Raw genomic sequence first — 21,554 nt, 5'->3', positions numbered from 1 at the left:
GTTAAGACGTCTCCCAGCATCCCCTAGCTTTGCTTTTAAGCATACATTATAATTAACATCTTCAGGGAACACTTGACAGTGTTCCGCCCATCATGTGACTCCCAGGCTAATTCATAAATAAAGTCTAGTATGATATTCTGGAAGGCTAAGACGAGGCACAAATGCTCATACTGCCACCAGTGCCCGACGATTTACCCACACCTTTACTCTGCCCCAGATGTGTGGCCTGCAGGCTCTCCCTTTGATATATGAGAAGGCACAGCGTGCGCCTAAGACCGGGTGTTTCATCCATTTTCAGTAGCTTGTGGACTGTCTGGCACCCATCCTACTGCTGAGTACATCTGTGTGGAACGTGAACACGGATGAACAGTTATTCAGTGTGGTCACTGATGATGGTGTCTGTGGCCGTCTGAGAAGCACCAGGTTAGTTCTGACCCACGGAAGAAGAAGATGTCAGTTCAAGGCTGACCTGCACTGCACAGTGAATTCCATCTAGGCCAACTTGGCCTACCCAGTGAGAGAGGCCCTGCCTCTCAAGCAAATAACCCAAACCAAAGCAATACAGAGCATAATAGCGTAACCTTACCACCAAGTGGGAACTCTTTCTTTTAATATCTTGCAGATTTTATTAATTTTCCATAATAAGCCTGCATTATATATAATGGGAGGTATTTTAGGAATTCCTCTATATTCCCCAATATCTCTTAAATAAGAGGTTGGTCAAACTGGACTTCAACTCCACTCTAGTCTTGGAGCACTGCTGCAGGCTCATTTGTTCGTGGCTTCTCGTCCCACATAGCTGCTTCTCAGTCCTCAGCCTTCCCATGCCTGGACTTCCTGTGCAGGCGCATTAGACTCCTGCTTCCTACACCCAGGTCCAAAGAAACTCGCCATCCATCCATAAATCCACTGGTGGTCCTTGCTCTTGTGTCTTTCTCATTTCTTGGTCCTTTAACTACACCATGAGATCCCTGAGGACGGAATGATTTAACTAATCTTAGCATCTCCCAGCCTAGCATGGTGCCCAGCACCCAGCGGTACCCATAAATGCTTGTGAAACTGAGTGAATCTAAATCACCTCAAAGAATCTTATCTTCCTTAGCAAAAATGTTGGTGAAGGAGAAGAATTACACTTAAAATGTGAAAAATAAACCCACCCTCTAGATTGAAAAATGATATTCTATCTTAGGATAACAAAGCTGTCCACTGACTAGTCTTCCAGAACAGGTCAGCTGACATGGCAGGAGAAGGCCCTAGCATCAACAGATTCCACACAGGCCTGGCAGTCTCCATCCACAGCCGAGGTGGATGGTGCCCCGGGGTGCTCATCTGAGAGGCAACATCTCCGTGGATCCCTTTGTGCTGTCATCCCAAGGATGTGTCTCACTCACGGCTATTCAGTGGCTGCTCTGTTTCACAGGTACTCCTGTGTCCCCTCTGTAGCTGCTTAAGCAGATCATGGGCAGATACTTAAAATGTGGTATGTTTGTGTGTTTCTTCAAAGTCATCCCTTTCTTTTAGCATCCACTGAGTACTACAACCGACCGAATGGTGGCGAGAAATTTATATAATTCCTAAGCTTGCTTTCCCAGAACATTAGCGCAAAGGACGCTCTCTCCTTCCCATTCCTTCAGACCCTGGGTCAGTTCTGTTCCATGGCTTATAGCACATTGCTGCTGATACTTCCCCGGGACACTGGTGTAAAGGATGCTCTCCTTCCCATTCCTGCAGACCCTGGGTCAGTTCTGTGGGCTATGTCTTATAACGCATTGCTGCTAGTTACTTTCTCTCAAACATTTCTCAGATCTGTTGCTCGGAGGCCTTTCTAGTTGGAACCTACCAATTTGTATGTCCCTATCATTTCAAGGCACTTCCTAGAAGAACTTGAATTTTCATGCCATCCAGTAAGCCCAGGGAGCAGTGGCTCAGCCTGACTGAAAAGCTCTAGCATTGAGAACTGTCACCAGCACAAAGCAGCTTCCTTCCTGGACAACCTTACAGTCGCGTGCATCTCCAGAATGGTGCTGTTCCCTCAGCCTTTCTGGTTACACGTAGCATGTGGCTGAAGTAGAGATTGTGTGAACCTCCATCAAGACTTTTTTTTATTTTTTTTTTATTTTTTTATTTTTCGAGACAAGGTTTCTCCATAGTTTTTGGTTCCTGTCCTGGAACTAGCTCTTGTAGACCAGGCTGGCCTCGAACTCACGGAGATCCACCTGCCTCTGCCTCCCGAGTCCTCCATCAAGACTTTAACCCAAGATGCAGTCATGTGACTTCTGTTCATCATGGGGTTCTATGCTGTCCCCTAGTCTCATGCTCTGCTTTCCCTCTAAGCAGCACCCCATCCTCTAATATCCTAAGACTGAGCATCCATTTTACTATTATCGACTCAGAAACCCTTCCAAGAGTGGTGTTTGCATCTGTACCCAGTCACTAGGCTCCAGGAAGCCTGGGGCATTGTGCTCTCCAGCCTCATGTCTGTTAGATCTGCTGCTTTTAGAGGTTGAAGGTCTCCTCTGGATTTTCCTTGATTTTTCAGTCAATTTCCAGATCTTTACTGGGACTCTGTTGTGTATCCTCAAAGGTCTGAGTGCAGGTAATATGAATTTCTCATTTTAGGGCAGACTTCTCCTCTATAGAGTTGTGCCCCTCTGTATTAAGATCTCATTACCAGAGAAGCCAGACAAATGGGAAAGAAAAGTGTTCCCATTTCTATTTGCATGGTGAATGAACACAGTTTTTGCTATTCTTCTCCTTCTATTATGGTATATGAACCCGTGCTCGCTGCCTTTCTCATGCTAGTACGGTGGATGAACACATGCTTGCTGTCTTCCTCTTGCCATGCAGTCACATACATGCTCTACCATCTGAGGTCCCTATCTCTGCTCTACCATCTGAGGTCCCCATCTCTGCTCTGCCGTCTGAGGTCCCCATCTCTGCTCTGCCGTCTGAGGTCCCTGTCTCTGCTCTGAAGTCTGAGGTCCCTGTCTCTGCTCTACTATCTGGGGTTCCTATCTCTGCTCTGCTGTCTGAGGTCTCTATACCTCATGCCTCTCCTAGGAGGGCGTTGGCAATGTTTACCTTGTCAAGCAGTCAGGAGGCCCTTCTCCCTGCTCTCCTGACAGCACCTCATTAACCTAACACCCCACAAGCAGATGTCCTCTGGGGTCACTCCGAGGTTATTTGCTGATTTCTCTCACCTTCGTCTCCTATCCACTCTAATATCCCACACCTGTAACAGATTTTTCCAAAGCAATCTACCAAACCTGAAAGCCCCACCCAGTTTCTATGGAATATCCCACTTCACGTTGAATTTCCCCCATCTTTGCCTCTGTAAAGCTCATGCGTGACTGCTTCAATACCATCAGCTCCACAGTCAACACCCATCGCTGTCCGTCAGCATAGCCTGTCCTGTGCTGTGTGTGTGTCTAAGACTAAGATTATGAATATTATAAATGTACTGTATTATAAAATCAAAATGTATGTTTTGCAGATATGTTCATTACAAAACCCTCAGACAAGACAGAAAGCAAACTGTACCTATTTCATCAAAATGCTTGGGCACAAGACTCCCACATAATTGAGATAAGATGGTATAAACATGTTTGATAGACTAACTAGGTTGAAACACGATCATGCCATTTCATTTTCCAACAATTACCTCTAATTATTACACCATATATGAGCTTTCTGTAGAACAGTACTTCTACTGGCCACAGTTTCCTGCCTACCCTACTTAGTATCTCTATATTTACAATAAATAGAGAAAAAATATTTAATGAGAACTAAGCTTCTTTGTTTTAAAGTTGCAGAGAGCCAGTGAATGCGATTTGGGGATTTTCAGGTAGACGTCATTTTCAGAAACACAAGCACTTACCTTCATCACCGTCATCTCCAAACGGGTAGAAGAGGGCCACAGCCAGGTTGATGAACACAGCCAGGTTGAAGGAGATGCTCCCCCAGAGGGAGATATGCCTGGAGAACCAGAACAGGGCGGGGTTGTCTAGGAAGCAAGAGCACAAAGGCGAGAATGATCAGTATATGCTGCCGTCAACACAAGCCCTGCTAAGCTGACGGTGTGTGCCACGTGTCCGTGAATGGTCACAGGAGCGCATCCGACATGGCTGTATATAATTTTGGAAAGCATATCGTAAGACTCTACATGGTAAAGGCATTTGGCTCCTTTCCCACCCTTCAAGAGTGTCAGGAAAGTTGACTCTGAAGTAAATTCCTTGCATCTGGCCCATGCAAATTAAGGGGAAGGCAGCTGGTGAGTCTGGGGCCGCTTTAACTGAAGGGCATACACACATGTGTGCTGCAGGGCTTGGTAATAGTGATGGGCATGCTGAGCTCATGCTTAGGATGTAAAGTCATAAAAGCCGGGGCTGCAGGTGTGCCCCACTGGAAATGTTCATACGGTCACAGTTCCCTTAAAACTCGAGTGACGGTGCTGCAGCCCAGCATGCATGGCAGCCAGAGAGACGTAACATACTTGAGCCAGTGTGGTTTCTCAGGCCTGAGATCTTGGCACCTGAGAGGCTGAGACAGAAGGATGGCTATGAGTTTGAAAGAAAATGGGGATTTCCAGAAAAGGGAATCCAGGTCTGTCATCAGAAATGGTTAATGAATGGATCTACTAAGCAGTGTTTAGCAGAAACTCGATTCTTTACCCTAAATAACCGAGTAAATCTGTACAGGGAGGTTTGTAGAGGGGCGAAGTTATCAGCCTACCCTGGACACTGAGCAGCCCCTGTGGGACCTATCTATTATTCAACTTGTAACGTCTTGACTTGGATTAAAATATTGGAGGAGACGGGCACAGTGGGTTTGTTCATGACTCAGACATTGGTGGTGGAAGCAGGAAGACCAGTAGCTGAAGGTTAGCCTTAGCTACATAATGAGTTTGAAGCCAGCCTGGGCTACATGAAACCCTGTCTCAAATGAAACAACCTAAAACATTAAGATCTTAGAGCTCGGGGCTGGGGAGCTTGGTTGGCAGTTCAGAGCATTCCCTGCTCTTGCTGAGGACCCCAGTTCAGTTCCCACAAGGTAACCATTGCCTGTAACCCCAGGACATGACGCCCTCTTCTGGCCTCTGCGGGCACCACACTCATATGCACAAGCCCACAATAAACATACACATAATTAAAAATTAGAATTAAAACTTTAAAGATAAAATATCAGAGTCGGTGGGATAAGATATAGGAAAGTGAAAAATCATGCACTTTTTGGGTCTGGCCCGCACCCCAGTCTGGGCTGTGGACTAACAGACTGTCTCCTCCTGAGTTCTCTCATTCCCCTCATCCTGGAGGGGCCGTTCCACAGAGGGAGACCCTGTGATGGGAATGGATCTGTCTGGGCAATGGTCATGAACTGCAGACATCCACACCTCCGTTACGCCTTTGTATCTACAAGCCCACAAAATCATTTAGATTCTGCCCATGCCCTTGTGATCAACTACTTCTAAAATTTAAAATACAAGGTCCACTAGGACTTACTTTAAGGTTTTTTAATAAAAATAAACTATTTGTCATAAAACACTGATCCCAGTGCCCCAGTTTGCTATTAATTTAACTTTAAATTAATTTGAGTTCATTACTTAACTTAAAATGACTTTTCAGATTGAAGCTGTAATTTTACACTCATGAGTGTTTTGCTCACATGACTGTCTTGTGGACCACGTGTGCACTTGGTGCCCTGGAGGCCAGAAAAGGGTGTCAGAGCCCCTGAAACTAGAGCTACAGATGGATATGAGCTCCCACGAGGGTGCTGGGACCATAACCCAGGTTCTGCAAGAACAACAGGTGCTCTTAACTCCTAGGACATCTCCTCAGCCTCAGTAAAATGACAAATTTTTTAAATTAAAAAATATTTCAAAGTCAGTGTTTCCAAACACACAGGGGAGTTGTGTTACACCTTAGACTACCAGGAGAGGCTGTGTGGTGAGGGTTCTGACTGAAATATCTTGTGGCTCTCTCTGATTACGGGGGTTTGGAAATGGTTTGCTTGGTGGATTTAGAGGGGGAAAGAGAAGGTAGAAGAAAGACTGCCAGGAAATCACTTGAGAGGTGGAGAGGAAGACCAGGTACTCAGTCATCTGTGGCTACATGGTGAATCTGAAGACTCACTGAGCTGTGAGACCCTGTCTGAATACACACACACACACACACAGAGAGAGAGAGAGAGAGAGAGAGAGAGAGAGAGAGAGAGAGAGAGAGAGAGAGAGAGAGTCAGTCACAGATGGAAAGGAGGGGGGAGGGGAGAGGAGAGGGGAGGAGAGGGGAGAGGGCCCCATGCGGTGCACTGGCTGCTGAGGACAAGGAGCCAGTGCAGGACTTCACACCTGCAACCGTTCAGCAGCGCAAAGTGCAGCTGCAGCTTTGCAGTCCTTAACACACTAACAAACACCCTCAGCGGCTGCAGGCCATCTATTAACCTGGGATTTCTACGTCCACCAACCACTCAGCAATAGCGACAACGGAGGTTACACTCTCCAGTCCGCTGCTGTTTTAGAGACACTGAACTGGCAAGAAACGTGCAAGCCGTGATGTAAATAAACTGGCTGGGGGCCTCTGCGGCTCACACTCACTTCTGATCTTCTTCTGCCATTTCATCTCGTTGTAGAGGTCCTCTGTCTGCTGGAAGAAGTCATTCACCTTGCTCCCCTGCTCATCCCTCTCCGTGGTGTTGAACACGCGATACTTGGATTCCCGCGTGAGGAATTCACAGATGTTGGGGACGGGGAAGACAATCTGCTCCATAGTCCTGTCGTGCCGCACGATCTGCAAATGATTGGCATTTTTTTTCAGACTTTGCACAGCTCAGTCTGTGCTCCATGTTTAACTTCCTGTCTTAACTGTACATTTCCTCCGTGACATCACCACCACCACCCCGTTATTCCTTTCTGCTCCCATGCCTGCTTCTTCCCTACAGATCTCTTTCCTGTTTTCATGACTTTCGGTTTCGGTTTGTTCCCCCCACAGATTTTAACGAGAGTCATCTGTGTGACTTCTAGTTTTGAATTACCCACAAACACCTAGTGGGCTCCCTAGGGATATACAACTGGTTACTATGCTTCCCTAGTTTTGGGTCTTAGGCTAAGTTCCCTAGTTGGCTCTAATTGTCAACTTGACACCTCCCAGAGTCCTCTGGAAGGAAGGCTCTGTTGAGCAAGCCCCTTGATCTGATTGGCCTGTGGGCATCTTGATTATTGATTGATGTAGGAGGCTCAAGCCGACTGCGCCAGCACCATCCCTAGGTATGTGATCCTGCGATGTGTAAGAACTCTATCTAAGCATGAGTCCAGACAAGCCAGGACATAGCATTCTTCCACGGCATCTGGTCCAGGTTCCCGCCGTAAGTCTCCCAGTGTTACACCATGACCTGCGGATGTAAACCAGACAAACCCTGTCCTCCCCAGGTTGGTTTTGGCAAGGCTGCTTTATCACTGCTTTATCATGGGAACAGACATGAGACTAGAACAAAGAGTTTATGAATGATATTTTATGGATCCAATAATGGAAACAATAAACCAGCTGGGTGATCTTGAACCTAGTGCTCTGTTCCTCCTAAGAGGCTCTGGGAAACAGGTGGCATGAGGCACCTGTTAGCATCCAGTGTCCTGAGGTCTCCATGTACAGAGAGGTATTTTGTAATCACTGGAGTGGATGGGAAACGCCCCTCATGGGCTTATGTATTTGAACACTTGGTCTCCAGTGGGTGCCACAGTTTGGAGAGGTTGTGGAACCTTTAGGAGTTGCAGCCATGCTGGAGAAGTGTGTCACTGAGGTGGTCTTGCTCTCTCTCCCCCACCCTCCTGTATATGCATAAAATATGACCAGCCAGCTTCACGCTCCTGACACAGTGCCACGCCTTCCCTGACTTACGGACTCTCCTTCTGGAACCTTGAGCCAAGATAAACTCTCTCTTCCCTTGGTCCTGGAAGTGGAGGTATGGGTGGTTGTGAGCTGCCCCATGGGTGCTAGGGCCTAGGCCTTTGCATCAGCAGCCAGTGCTCTCAACTACTGGGTCATCTCTCCAGCCCCTTTATGTGCTAACTTCAAAAACTTAATTACAATATCAATTGTACAGACTCCTTAGATATTTTTGGTAGGGTAGGCAACCACATGAAAAGAGTTTGAAAAGGTTTACTTGCTCTGACAGTGTCAAGAATTTTAAAAAAAACATTCTTAGGGCTTCCTAAAGAAAATAAGCTGTGATTAGATGAGCAGCATATTCAGTTCCTGCCAAAACGACGTTTAATTCTGGCTGTCACACTTTACAAAGGGCAATGACAAACCGGAGAAACTGCTGAAGGAAATGTGTTAGCCGAAGGAAGCCAAATATGGTTAATTTTCCCCCAGATTATTTGTCAAATGCTTAGCTCCTAGCACTGTGGCACGGAACGTGAAGGAAGCAGGAGAAGCCCAACATAGCAGGAACTGAACTCAGAATCATGATGTTCTTCAACGTTTAGTGCCAAGGACTGAGGAGATAGATGGCTTGGCGGTTAAAGCACTTGCCATGCAAACATGAGGGCCACAGCTCGGATCTCCACGCACCCACTAAGTGCTGAGTAAGTGCGCCAGGCTCCCTGTCATTCCAGCCCTGGAAGGTAGAGCCAGGGAGTCCTCAGAGCGAGCTGTTAATGTGGCAAGACCGGTCATCTTACTGGGCTCTGGGGTCAACTGAGAGGGCCTGCCTCGGGGAATAAGGTGTAAGAGTAATGGGGGAGGATTCCTGACATCAGCCTTGGGTATCCTCCTATGCAAAGGAACATGACCACACACACACATGCAAAAACATCGTACACACACACACACACACACACACACACACACACACACACACGCTACCACCGTCAGGGGAGCCAGCACTATGAAGGGTCAATAGATAATTACAATGGTCTAGTGTGACCTTGCCATAGATATATATACAATCTTTCCAATGAGCAATTGATTAAAATTGGATGTGCTTTCTTTTGAAGAAGTGAGGCTTGGGGGAGGAGCTGGAGGTAAGATGTGGATCATGGGAGAGTCTCCCATGGAAAGCCTCTTCCCACTTCCCAGGGCTATTAAACTAATCACGACAAGCTACCGTTCTCATTAACGCACGGGTTCTTGCCAGGCGATTCTGACACAAGCTGTGACATTGTTGGGGCTGACACACGTGAGCAGAGGCCAGCTTTTAATGTGAAGTGATGCTGCTTAATCATGTAGGAAGATTTGGCAAAAATAAACAATAAAGCATAGAAGTTACCCCCTCCCCTCACAGGGCAATGGTGTTTGTGATACATTCTTCTAAAATCTAAAACCCATCTACCAGAATGAATGAGTGTGCGCTCGTAAATCAGGAGTGACAAGCATCCACCACTCTACCTGTTTCTGACTGATTAATTCTGCCCAGAGGCATTAAAATGATACCCCCGCTAGACGTGACGGCCAGATGGGTCACCACACGCTCCTGCTCTGCCATCGGACATTAGGTAATGCCTCGTTCCTGGGGCGGGGAGAGGGCAGCTGTTGGACAATCAAAGTGTAGACAGCTAGCTATTTTGAGTGTACGATGCCAATATGAAATTTCATTAGTCTGCTCATGTTTGTACACTTTCACACACTTTTACTTTGTGTCTTTTGAAGCAAGGTCTCACTGTGTAGCTCTGGCAAGTCTGGGACTTGCTGAGTCAGACTGGCCTGGACCTTACAGAGATCTGCCTGCCTCTGTCTCCTAATTGCTGGGAGAAAGGACATGAGCCACCATGCCCAGCTTCAAATATTCTCAGTCATGATCTCGGTCATAAGAACCTTCCACAATTTTTAATTAATTGTGTTGTCTCTAAAATGTCACTGCTCTGCCCTGATTGCTTCTGTGACCCAAAAGAGAGAGAGAGAAAAAATGTACTGTCTCCCTTTCAAAAACTTCAGATTAGTTCCAGGGAGAGAAAAGACTTGGCAAGGTGGACACCCGGTTTCCACAGGCGGCTGTCAGGCATCAGCTTGGGGGACAGGCTTTTCCACATAAATCATCAAGTATTATTTCACAGTTCTGAGGGAAGCCATGGAAACGGCCTCCGCTGGACAGGAAACCCATTCTTTCCCAATTGGGCCTTTCCTGGAAGTCCCAGGCAGGTACCTCGATCTGTGCGGTGTGGTTGGCGTAATACTTCAAGGCTTCGTCCCCTTCCTCGGGGTCAGACCCAGGCTTGAGCATCAGCTGTAGTGGTTTGTTGTGGCGGGCCAACTGCGGGAAGAGAATCAAAGGGTTAATGTCTCTTTGCCCTTCTCTTGGGATGAGACTTTGAAGGCACTCTGTCCAGCTGCGCATGTGTCTTCTACAGTCCTGGGTTGACAGTAATTAGCCACATTCCAGGAATGTATGTCTACATTTGAAAAGCATAACTAATCTATGCATTAGCATCAGTCATTCAGCTGGGCAGTGGTGGCACACACCTCTAATCCCAGCACTCGGAGAGGCAGAAGCAGGCAGATCTCTGAGTTCAAGGTGAGCCTGGTCTACAGAGGAAGTTCCAGGACAACCAGGGCTACACAGAGAAAGCTTGTCTTGATAAACCAGACTTTTGAACACTGAAGCTATTTGCGTTTCTCTCACTTTGTAGACGATTGATACACAGTCCCTTTGGATATCTTTTTCATAGATGACCAGAGCAATATTCTTAACTGTTCAAAAGCAAATGTTCTATTTGTGCCCTAAGTTCCCTGGGGTTTCTAGTGAGCATCACTGTGTGATACAAACCCACTACTCATGAAGGCGTCTGTCTCCCCCTGCCAGGCTTTTACATACAAGATCTCATTCGATCCTATTCAGAAACCCTGGGGCAGAAACTCTCATTACTTTCATTGTACAAGTGAAGAAACCGAGGCATGGGGAGTGTGAATGGGGAGTGTGAACGTGCCTATAACCACAAGTCAGGAACTGGCATGAGGCATGGGGAGTGTGAACATGACTATAACCACAAGTCAGGAACTGGCATGAGGCATGGGGAGTGTGAACGTGCCTATAACCACAAGTCAGGAACTGGCATGAGGCATGGGGAGTGTGAATGGGGAGTGTGAACGTGCCTATAACCACAAGTCAGGAACTGGCATGAGGCATGGGGAGTGTGAACGTGCCTATAACCACAAGTCAGGAACTGGCAAAGGCAGTTCGGTACTGACCTCAGACAGCTCAGCTCCAGAGTCAGTATTCTGTTGGTGTCACAAGGCTGTAAACATACCACTCTATTTTCCATGAAGTCTTAATATAAGTGTAACCATAAAGAATCAACACAAATTCAAGTAATAATCCAGACCCATAAAACCGAATCAACATCCAGGGAAGTGAAAGTTTGATCAATTAAATATTCATCACACTGACTCCAGAACAAATCATTTTTGAAATGATTGTTTTAGATTTGCTTTTCAGGGTCATTTATGGACTTAACCAAAAGAAATTATGTCTTGTTTTACTTACATTTTTATATTCAACTCAATGTGAGTTACATAGATTTTTATGACCATCAGAGTCATGAAACTCGCTGTGACTTGTAGGTGTTCCTCAACGTCTAGATGAATTTAGAGAGGGAATCACTGTAATCACTTAGGCAAATTCACACCAGGCAGGAAGTGGGCGGTGCTAGGGGGTGAAACGGATGTGACTTACAAACAGGGTTCAGGAGTGGGCGGAAGAAGAGAAAAGGACACGCTATGGCTTCACACTTGAGTCGTCCAGCGGCATATGTTGAAGGCTGGAGGTTCTATTGGAAGCTGAGGGGACCTTCAGGAGGTGGAGCACGCAGGAGGAAGTTGGGCCATTGGGGATGTGCCCTTGAAGAGTATGCTGAACTCCCGGCCTCTCCTGTCTTCCTGTTTCCTGCTCCTTAGATGCCATGATTGACAGCTCCGCTTACCACAATCTCCCCCCTCCTCAAGGCCACGGCCGCAAACTCTGAAACCAGGAATCAAAACAGGCCCCTGCCCTCGCAAGCCATGCTCAGCTCTTTTCTCAGAGTATGGAGAATCTGCTCATTGTGAGTCCACAGTGGTTGAAGGAAGGTTAGCACACACACACACACACACACACACACGCACGCATGCACGCACTCACGCATGCACACAAGTACTACTCCTCTACAGTGAAATAAGAAATCTGTCCCTTTGAGACAGGCAAAGCCAGTGCTGAGGTAACCAAGGAAACCGCAGCTGCATCTTGGTGGTCCTCTCCAGAAGATCAGAAATGCCCTCGTGGTCAAACCTCCCTGACGCTGCAGGCTGTTCTGGCTGTAAGAGAATCTGCAACACCAGGGCACTTTCCCAAAGGCCACATGTGTGCACTAACAAAAGCTGTGCATCACCAACGGGCCAGACGTCACAGAGGAGTCGCCTAGACAGTGGGTTTATATCCTCCGGGCCTCTCAAGAGGATTATGGGAAGAAATACCCTCAAAGGGAGATCAAGTCCATCCATGATTTGAAAGGGGAGCTTCTACCTGCCCCTCTGGTGAGTCCTTCCCAACTCCTTCTGTCTCTTTCTGTACTATACTGTCCTTTGCTGTGCGAAATAAACTGCTTAAATCAACTGTGTCTCTCGGTTGATCAGTTCATTCTCTCAAGACACAAGAGTCAAAGAAACATTGACCTGTTGACCCTTCCCCTAATCACAGAAGGATGGGGGTGGAGGGGCCCGGAAAGCTGCTGTCTACCTCTAACGCAACTGCTATAATTCAATCTCATCCCTACTCAATCAGGACCGAGCTTAAACTGGCCTGCTACTTCCTGCACTACCCTAGAACACAGGCTGGCCTGCAGCTTTCTGCGTTACCCTAGAACACAGGCTGGCCTGGAGCCTGAGGCAATCCTCCGTTTCTGGCTCCAAGAAATGTTGGGATTACAGGCATGGGCCAGCAGGACTGGCTGCTCCACAGTCTCTTTACCAAGAGTTTGAAAAACATCATTTGTTTTATGTATCTGATTTTTAAATAAATCCACGATGGCTCTTAGCGATCTGTTGATTGTTTCTATAACAGTGGTGGCCAAACTAAAACGAAGATAATGTGCCAAGTAAAAAGAAATTGAGCAGAGCTAATTATTGCAGACGGAAGTTCTTGATTTTCAGACGGTTCCCACGCATGCTATTAGAGTCTGTCTGAAATTACAGTAAAGACAATTTTAGAAAAATCCTTTAACAATTACAGGAAATACCTTAGGAAGCAAGAAAAATACCAATACACACTCACATACACAGATGCACCTACATATATACTACCACACATGCAACACACACGCATACTACATACACTACTTTACAAGACATGCATACACACTATCACATGTAACACACACATACATACATGTACACATATACTATCCACACATGCAATACCCACATACCCTTCACATATACATGCACCACACACTCATTAACACCACATGCACACATGTACTGCAACACACACACACAGAAAATGGCCCACAGAAAGAACAAAGGACTCAAAGATGCTTTGAGGAAGCTCTCTCTGTGATGCGGTTCTGAGGAAAGCATCAGAGCTGTCATGATAGAGAAACAGTTCTCCACAGCTGCTCACAGCCCTCCTAACAGTGTACCTGCAAGGAGGCAGGAGAATTGAGTAGGGGCTGGAAATGCAAACCCCAACACCCCCTTCTAACTCAGAAACTGAGACTATCATGTGACTTCAATCAGGATAACATTTGCCAAATTCCATTTTGCCAGAAATAATTTGGATTCTTCATCAAAATGCTTTTAAAAAACTAAAATTAACAAACTAGACTTTTTAAAGAAATTTTTGTTTGTTTTTTGTTTTTGAGACAGGGTTTCTCTGTGTAGCCCTGGCTGTCCTGGAACTCACTCTGTAGAACAGGTTGGCCTTGAACTCTGCCTCCCAAGTAGTAGAATTATAATCAGTGCTCTTCCAGAGGACCCAGGGTTCAATTCCCAGCACCCACATGGTGGCTCACAATTGTCTGTGACTGCAATTCCAGGGGACCTGACACCCTCACACAGATAAACGTGCAGGTAAAATGCCAAGGCACATAAAAGGGGGCATAGACATAAAACGTAATTGTCTGGGGCATCAGTGTGAGAGCATAAACCACTATTATCTGAATGACTAAAAACATGTGAAATAATACTATATAGGGCATCTTACCTACACTCGGTATCTTTCAAAAATATCCTAGATTTGTCCTATGGAAACGGTTAAAATGGTTTACCGTGAGAAGGCAAGAAAAGCAACTAATTCTGCATACTAAGTGGGCTAATCCCAAACACAGATAACATTAGCGAGGGCCTGAGGGGTTTCCTGACGGGGCATGCCTAGGGCTTCTGTGTTTCTTCTCTGGAACTGATGGACACACACCCTCCACCTTGTGTCTTTTTGAGGTAACTGAAGATGGGTTGATTGATCTAACTTTGAAACTTCTGGAGCTCCTTCTTCCTACACAGGAAGTGCTGTTTTCTTCAGATCCAGACAGGAGAGGATGGTTTCCTGGGCTACCCTGCCAGCGCCCAGAAAGAATCTGTGAGACACTCCCACCCACCATGGTCCTCCTCCCACGGGGCCCTGGGAGGAGGGCTTGGGAAACGTCCAAGACCAAATACACAGAGCACAGCCATCTTCCCTCGTTGTTATCCAGATGCGGACCCAGGACTGTGAGTCTTCCTTATACACGCTGGTATCTCCCTACCCAGCACGTCTGGAAGGGTGTGGTTTTGTTCACTATTACCCACATATCCAGATGTGTGTCCAGCAGATGACAGGGCAGAAGACAGGTGACCATCCACAGGATGGACTGCCGGATGGTGGCTGACGGAGGACTAGGTAGCCTAATTTCATTTTGTTTTGTTATTTGACAGTCAGTTCTGCTTTAAAGTGACCCACATGTTTAGCTTTCCAAAGGGCTGCTCTTTAGGAAATGAGGAACCAGCACACTCTGGGGAAATTTCAGAAAGTATTTTCATTCCTATTTCTAGACGCAAGCAGTAATTTCTCACAATGATAAAGAAACCAGGAAGGACGAATGCATGCTTCTCCTGTCAAAAGTCTGAGTCTCTGTTTCTAGTAATTTCTGTGGTTTCTTTAGGGCAAAGGATTTGGGAGGAGGAAAAGCTGTCTTTAGGAGGAGCTGAGAAGCTGGCCTATTAGAGCAGCTCCTGCGCTTGGCTGGGGAAAGTAAGAACCTTTGCATCCGGAAGCGACTACTTCTGGTCCCACCGGCCTTTCAGGACACGTTCACGTCACCTGACCTTTGTAAGGCCGACTGCCTTGTGATGCGGACAGACCAGGCGGTGGTGGCGCACGCCTTTAATCCCAGCACTCGGGAGGCAGAGGCAGGCGGATCTCTGTGAGTTCGAGACCAGCCTGGTCTACAAGAGCTAGTTCCAGGACAGGCTCCAAAACCACAGAGAAACCCTGTCTCGAAAAAACAAAACAAAACAAAGACTTTCTCGGGGGTGCAGATACTGCTGCTCCTAGGTCCCCGGGCAAATGCCCATGCTCAGCTGAGAGCTGGGATTATTCTCCATCTCTTATCAGCTCCGATCTACAGCAGACCTCCTCTTGGAAGAGTGAGTCAGTTGCTCACAGTCCTGACAAAACCACGACAAACTGTACTAATTAAAGCCTTGAAATTATAGTGGTGAGTCCTACAGCTCTCCACAAATTCACCAGCAGGCTCAGAATCAACACAAAGTGCACAGATTAACCATATGTAAAATCAGGGTGGAATCCCGAGGTCCTGAGAGAGACGCACTCCCTCCACGAGTATTTCTCTAGCTTTCCATTTCTGAGCTACACCGGACGAACACTCTTGGCCACCACCCTCTCTCTGTTTAACTAAGTAACAGTGACTAGAAAGGTCAGCTTTTGTTCATGCTGTGGTTTGTAAAGGAAAGGAATACTGCTCAAAGGAACTATGTATTTCAAAAAGTCCCTGCCAGACAAAAAGAGCAAGAGAGGCCAGATAAATCTCAGCTCTAGGGAAGGACTTGGGCAGTCTAACAGACTGGAAAAAGATCATGAAGTCCCATGGAGTAGAGGCGCTAGCTCAGTTGCTAGAAGGTGGCTGTGCCAGCTTGTAAACAAGAGCAGAGGAAAGCAGGAGAGAAAGGAGGGGTAGAAAGAAAATTCAGACAAAATCATTTAGAAAAATGCACCATCCTTTTTAAAAATGGTAGCCAGTGAAGGTGACATTTAACCAGATAGATGTCGTGAACTCAAGCTCATAGGTACTTTCAACAAAGATGCTACCTGCAGTATAAATTTCTTTGTTATGACATAATGAGATAATGAGTTATCCATATATAATTATTAACATTATCATATCCATAAATTATTCATATGCAAATGTAAAAATCCTCTTATTCCAAGCCAATTAAAAAAGATCTTAAAAACCGAGCAACTGTGGACTAAGCCCATGGTTCTTCAGTCCTATTTCTGCACTCCAGAGTCTCTGGTTAGCCTCTGGCTTGAGCTAAGTTAGTTCTGATGGAATCTCAAGGGTAAAAAGACAAAAGTTCTGCCTTCAAGGAACTTCCAGTTGGGCAGAAGCCACAAGCATGATAGAACAATGGACCTATCAGGGGGCCAAGAGCAGAAGAAAGCAAAGAAGGTGGAGCAGAGACTGCCATTTAAAATCAAATCATCAGAGATCAATTCCCCAAAAGCTTAACAAAACAGAACCGTGGCAAGTTCAAAGACACAAACCAGGGTTACAGTTTGTGATTCAGAGCACAGCCCACTACCCCAGGAAAGAAAGCGAGGCAGGAACCACCAACGACATGGGTTGGGGCCCAGGTCATACAACGAGGCTTTCAAGGCATCCTAAGGTTTGATTGTTAAACCACACATGGCAACACACACTTGAAATCCCTGCAATGGGAGGCTGAGAGCATGAGGATAGCCATGAGCCTGAGGCCAGGCGGGCTACCTCATCTGTCTCTAAAACACTTGGGAGGGAGGAAGGAGGGCAAAGGGGGTGGGACAGAGAAAGGACTTTTGCTAAGAAGTGAGTGTTAGACGGTGCTGAGTTCAGCATAAGCCCAGGCATGACATAATCTTTGTTGGGGTTCACTATGGCTACCAGGGCAGAGAAAGTTGGAGGTGCACGTGAGAAATGGAAGCCTGAAGACCAAAGCCTGAGGCTAACGATCCACCAGAGACAAGGTCTTTGACAAGGACCAAGCAGTTGCAAAGGATGTGGTCAGACTCCCAGTATGCGGTTTAGGAAGAGCGAAGGGACAGAGGTGACTCAAGTATCCAGTTAGCATCACAGGCTCTGAGAACACCCAGGGTCAAACAACCACAAATCCTCTTGCTCCTTTGTCCTCCAACTTTCTTCTCTGCAAGGGAAGCTCCTGAGAGCATCCAGTTAATACAGATTTCAGAGAATCACTCTGACATGGGGTAGACACTAAGTCCTTGTTGAACAGGAACCAAAATAAGTGAGCAAATACAGTGTAAGAGTAATCTGAGCACAGCGTGGCAGGACTCCAAAGCCAGGCCAGAGAGTGAGTGTAGACCTCATTGAAACGAGAAACATCACCGGGACACAGTTTCTCTGACTTCTGTAGGCAGAGGGAAGTGGAAAGGAACTAAAGTGGAGTCAGAGTTCAGAGGGTGCTGGAGGGCAGAGCTGATGGGAAGGCTGACCAGGCTGCTCAGGGAGGTGGCTGGGTCCCAGAGAACAAGGCTATCTTCCCGGACTTCTGCTGTAGGACACAACACGTGATGAGGGAGAGGGTCCAGAGTAACCTGGGGGCAGGCAGAGGAGGATCACAAGAATGTGTTTCCTTCCTCCTCAGGTCTACCGCCTACAGGAATGGGAACTGGGGAAATGTCAGGTCCCCAGGGAGAAGCTGGGAAGGGCCTAGCTGCCCGGCCCCACCCACACCCTGAGCCGTGGAGATACTCTGGGTGTGTGCGCATGATTCAGTGTTAAACAGGTGGGAGTGATCAACTAGGACTGAGAACTAGCCGAGTGGGACTTCCGGAATCAGCGACAGAGTCAATAAGACAGGGGCTGACGGAGAGGACTTACGCGGACCGCTCACCCAGAGTCCAAAGCGCTTCTCATAGACGAGAGTCACAGAACGCCACACAGAGAGGAGACTCGCCCAGACTAACTCCTGGTGAGAACGGAGATCTGCTCTTGCACACTTGTGTGGGTTGGGGCCCAGATCATACAACAAGGCTTTCAGGGCAACATAAGGTTTGATTGTTAAGCCATACATGGCAACACACACTTGAAATCCCTGCACTGGGAGGCTGAGGCCAATTGGGCTATTTCATCTGTCTCTGAAACACTTGGGAGGGAGGGAGGAAGGCAGGAGGGGGTGGGACAGGGACAAGACTTTCACTAAGATGTGAGTATTAGAAGGTGCTGAGCCCAGGGTAATCGGGGCATAACATAATCTCTTTGTTGGGGTTCACAGTGACTGCTGTGTCAGGGAAAGTTGGGGTACACATGGGAATGGAAGCAGGAAGGCTACGATCCACCAGAGACCATGGTGACAAGGACTAAGTAGTTATGAAGGACGTGGTTAGATCCCCAAGTACGTGGAGTAACCACACAGATAGCCTGTGAGTATGTCTAGTTAGCTCTTTATTATTTGTGCTTTTAGGTAATGCCACTGGCCTAAAGGAACACTGGTATGAAGACTCAACACACACACACACACACACACACACACACACGCACACACACATACGTGCACACATACAGATGCACACACATACACACACATACATGCACACATACAGATGCACACACATGCACACACATACGTGCACACATACACACATATGTGCACACATACAGATGCACACACACACACACACAATTTTCTGAAGAGCCTCTGTGAGGTGCAGAAGAAAAATAGGATGAATCATAGCCCACCACTCGCCACGACCCCCAGGGGTGGGGACAGGTGTGGGGGCCTTAAATCTGAGAGTCCCCTTTCCCTCTCCTCTGCTTAAGGTAGCCTTTGCCAGAGGATGTCAGGGCTGAGCTGCATCAAATCATTGCTCCCCTGAGTCTCAGGCGCCCTATTTGCCATGTGACCACTCACTGTTACCGAGTCTCTGGCGCCCTCTGCGGTGTGACCTGGTGCCCTTTGCAGAGTGACCACTCAGCAGCTCCCCTGCTCATTGTGGTCCAGTTTGGAGCTGGCCTACAACACGGACTGCTGCTGCCGAAGCCAGGATTGCACTTCTCACTGGGTCCTTCAGGGCCAACGTCCAGCCTTCCTGCTGAGTCTCACTGCTCCCCAGTCTGTACCCCATCCTCTTAGTCCTCTCAATTCCAGTCATTCTCTGGGGTCTTCTTCCCCCCTGTAGCACTGAAATCATGCTGGGGTTTCCTTCTTGGTTTAACCCCTCATCCCAGCTGCTTTTCTAGGAAATCTCATCTATATCACAATTTCAAATACCAGCTATACGAATGTCTGTATACACTGATGCTCATGCCTAGCTTCTCTTCCCAAGAATAAAGTTTGGAGTCCATGTCTGATGTTCCTCCATCCTAATGTCTCATTTCCTCCTAAACACCCACGGGCTAGAGTCCAGCTCTATTCTACTCCCAAGGTTTTCCACCTCCAGGCTCACATAATGTCGTCTGCCAATAGCCAGCTCTTTCCCTGGGAGCTGTCCCCTATTCGCACTTTTCCCAGCACATTCTGAGAGGCCAGGGACTCCAGAACCAGTCACAGTTCCCTTCCTCCTCAGCACACAGGGCTGACCAGCTGCAGGAAATAAAGATGCCAGGTCCCGGAGGCAAAGCCAAGAAGATAAACCCCTTAGCCAGAATGGCATGTTCTCTGGACTGAGGTTGCCCACCCACTACCTGATCTCTGACCATCTGTTGACTGCATCCAAGCCTGCATCTTATGCTACTTTCAGGGCCAAGGAGCACATGCGCAGGAGGAATGAGAGGTGGGTTTCCTGCATGTCTTTTACTGTAAGCCTTTTGCTTTCGAGCAGATAAAATATCTCGATAAATGGAGGTCGAGAGGCAGGTGGGGGCGGAGAGAAAACAGGCAGCTGTGGCACGGGTGATGCCACAAACGGGGAAGCACAGAGGGGGAAGGAAGGGAAAGAGCAGGAAGCTGTGTCTGGTCAGGTGACTGACCTATCAGACACGGACAGAAGGAAGCTGAGATGTGCAGAAGTCCAGAGTCGGGGTTAGAAAATATGTGGTTTGTCGACAAGTTGAATAAAAATACCCTGGCTGGATGGGAAAAGCAATGTGGGGGTTGACCATTCAACCCAAGTCTTGGCAGACAGAATCCAGGGACTCGAGGTGACTCCGAGTACCCCATCTTTGACTGGGAGTGTTTCCCAAGTTCATGTCAGGCATAAGCAAGGAACAGCCTTGGCCCCTGCTGGATGCCCCTAGTTTGTCCTGAGTCTTTCCTTCCTGCTCGCTTCTATTCTGCCTGACTCAGCCCCATCCTGGTTCACAGTGGACTCACCTATCTTCTTGGCCCAGTGGGTAACATACATCTGTCTGCCCAGTTACATAGTGAGAGGTTCCGTATTTATTATCAGAGTCCCACTGTCCACAGAATACATAAATCACAACACTGTGGAATTACAGTGTCCTTGTCTTGGCTAGTTTTATGTCAAACTGATACCAGACAGAGCCGTTTTAGAAACTGGAACCCTCAGTTGGGGAAAAGCCTCCACCAGATTGGCCTGCGCAATGCATTTTCTTAATTAGTGACTGTTGGGGTAGGTTCCGCCCACCCTGGGCGGTGTCCCCTGTGGGAAGGTGGTCCTGGACTGTGTAAGAGGAGCAAGCCCGTGAGCAGCATTCTTCCACGCTGCTGCCTCAGCTCCTGCACCCAGGTTCCTGCCTTGAGTTCCCACCCCGACTTCCTCAGTAGTCAGACTGTGTTGTGGATACAAAATAAACCCCTTCCTCCATAAGCTGCTTGTGGTCATGTTGCCATCAGGGTAATAGAAAGCTCACCTCAAACATCTTCCTTTCTTATCTGTTAGGAACTTAGCGTGCATGCCTCTGTGTGTGTTCCGGGCTTGCATACAAAGAGAGGGCTGGTGTAGCACCTTTCTCTCATGCCTGACTCCTTAGATCCCATCCCCATCACCATCAACAACAACAACCAAACCAAAGTGAATGAAACATTAGAAATACAAGCTGCAGAGATGGCTCAGTGGTTGTGAGCACACACTGATCCCATAGAGGACCTGAGTTGAATTTCTAGCACCCACGTGGGACAACCCACAACTGCCTGTAACTTCAGAAATCTGATACCTCTGGTCTCCATGGGCCTCCAAACCCATGAGCTCATATGCATGTCCTCACTCACACACACTCATGGACATATTCTAAATTTTTAATTATAAATGTATATAGCTAGACATAGTGACACACAGCTATAAGCCCACTACTCTACAGATTAAGGCAAGAAGGTGAGAGGTTCAAATCCATCTTCAGCTACACAGCAAATTAGACAAGCTCAGGCTACATGAGTATTTGAGTCAAAAATAAAAACTAAAAGATGAAAAGAATTGCAAAAATAAGT

The 21,554-nt window shown here is 47.3% G+C and overlaps 1 protein-coding gene across 2 annotated transcripts in view; it reads right to left on the bottom strand.

Annotated features, from left to right (window-relative positions):
- Itpr2 (inositol 1,4,5-trisphosphate receptor type 2) overlaps window positions 1–21,554 on the bottom strand; it is a 398,346-nt gene that overhangs the window by 82,535 nt on the left and 294,257 nt on the right. For both annotated transcript variants that reach the window (XM_057792035.1, XM_057792044.1), the window contains 3 exons: window positions 10,132–10,239; window positions 6,590–6,782; window positions 3,878–4,003 (listed from right to left, as the gene is read on the bottom strand). In XM_057792035.1, the coding sequence (XP_057648018.1) occupies window positions 3,878–4,003; window positions 6,590–6,782; window positions 10,132–10,239 (427 nt within the window). The remainder of the gene's footprint in view (window positions 1–3,877; window positions 4,004–6,589; window positions 6,783–10,131; window positions 10,240–21,554) is intronic.

Source organism: Chionomys nivalis, chromosome 1, assembly GCF_950005125.1.
Source record: "Chionomys nivalis chromosome 1, mChiNiv1.1, whole genome shotgun sequence".
Classification (NCBI taxonomy): Eukaryota; Metazoa; Chordata; class Mammalia; order Rodentia; family Cricetidae; genus Chionomys; species Chionomys nivalis.
Note: the sequence above shows the minus strand (reverse complement) of the source record. Positions and strands in the feature narration are given on the sequence as shown.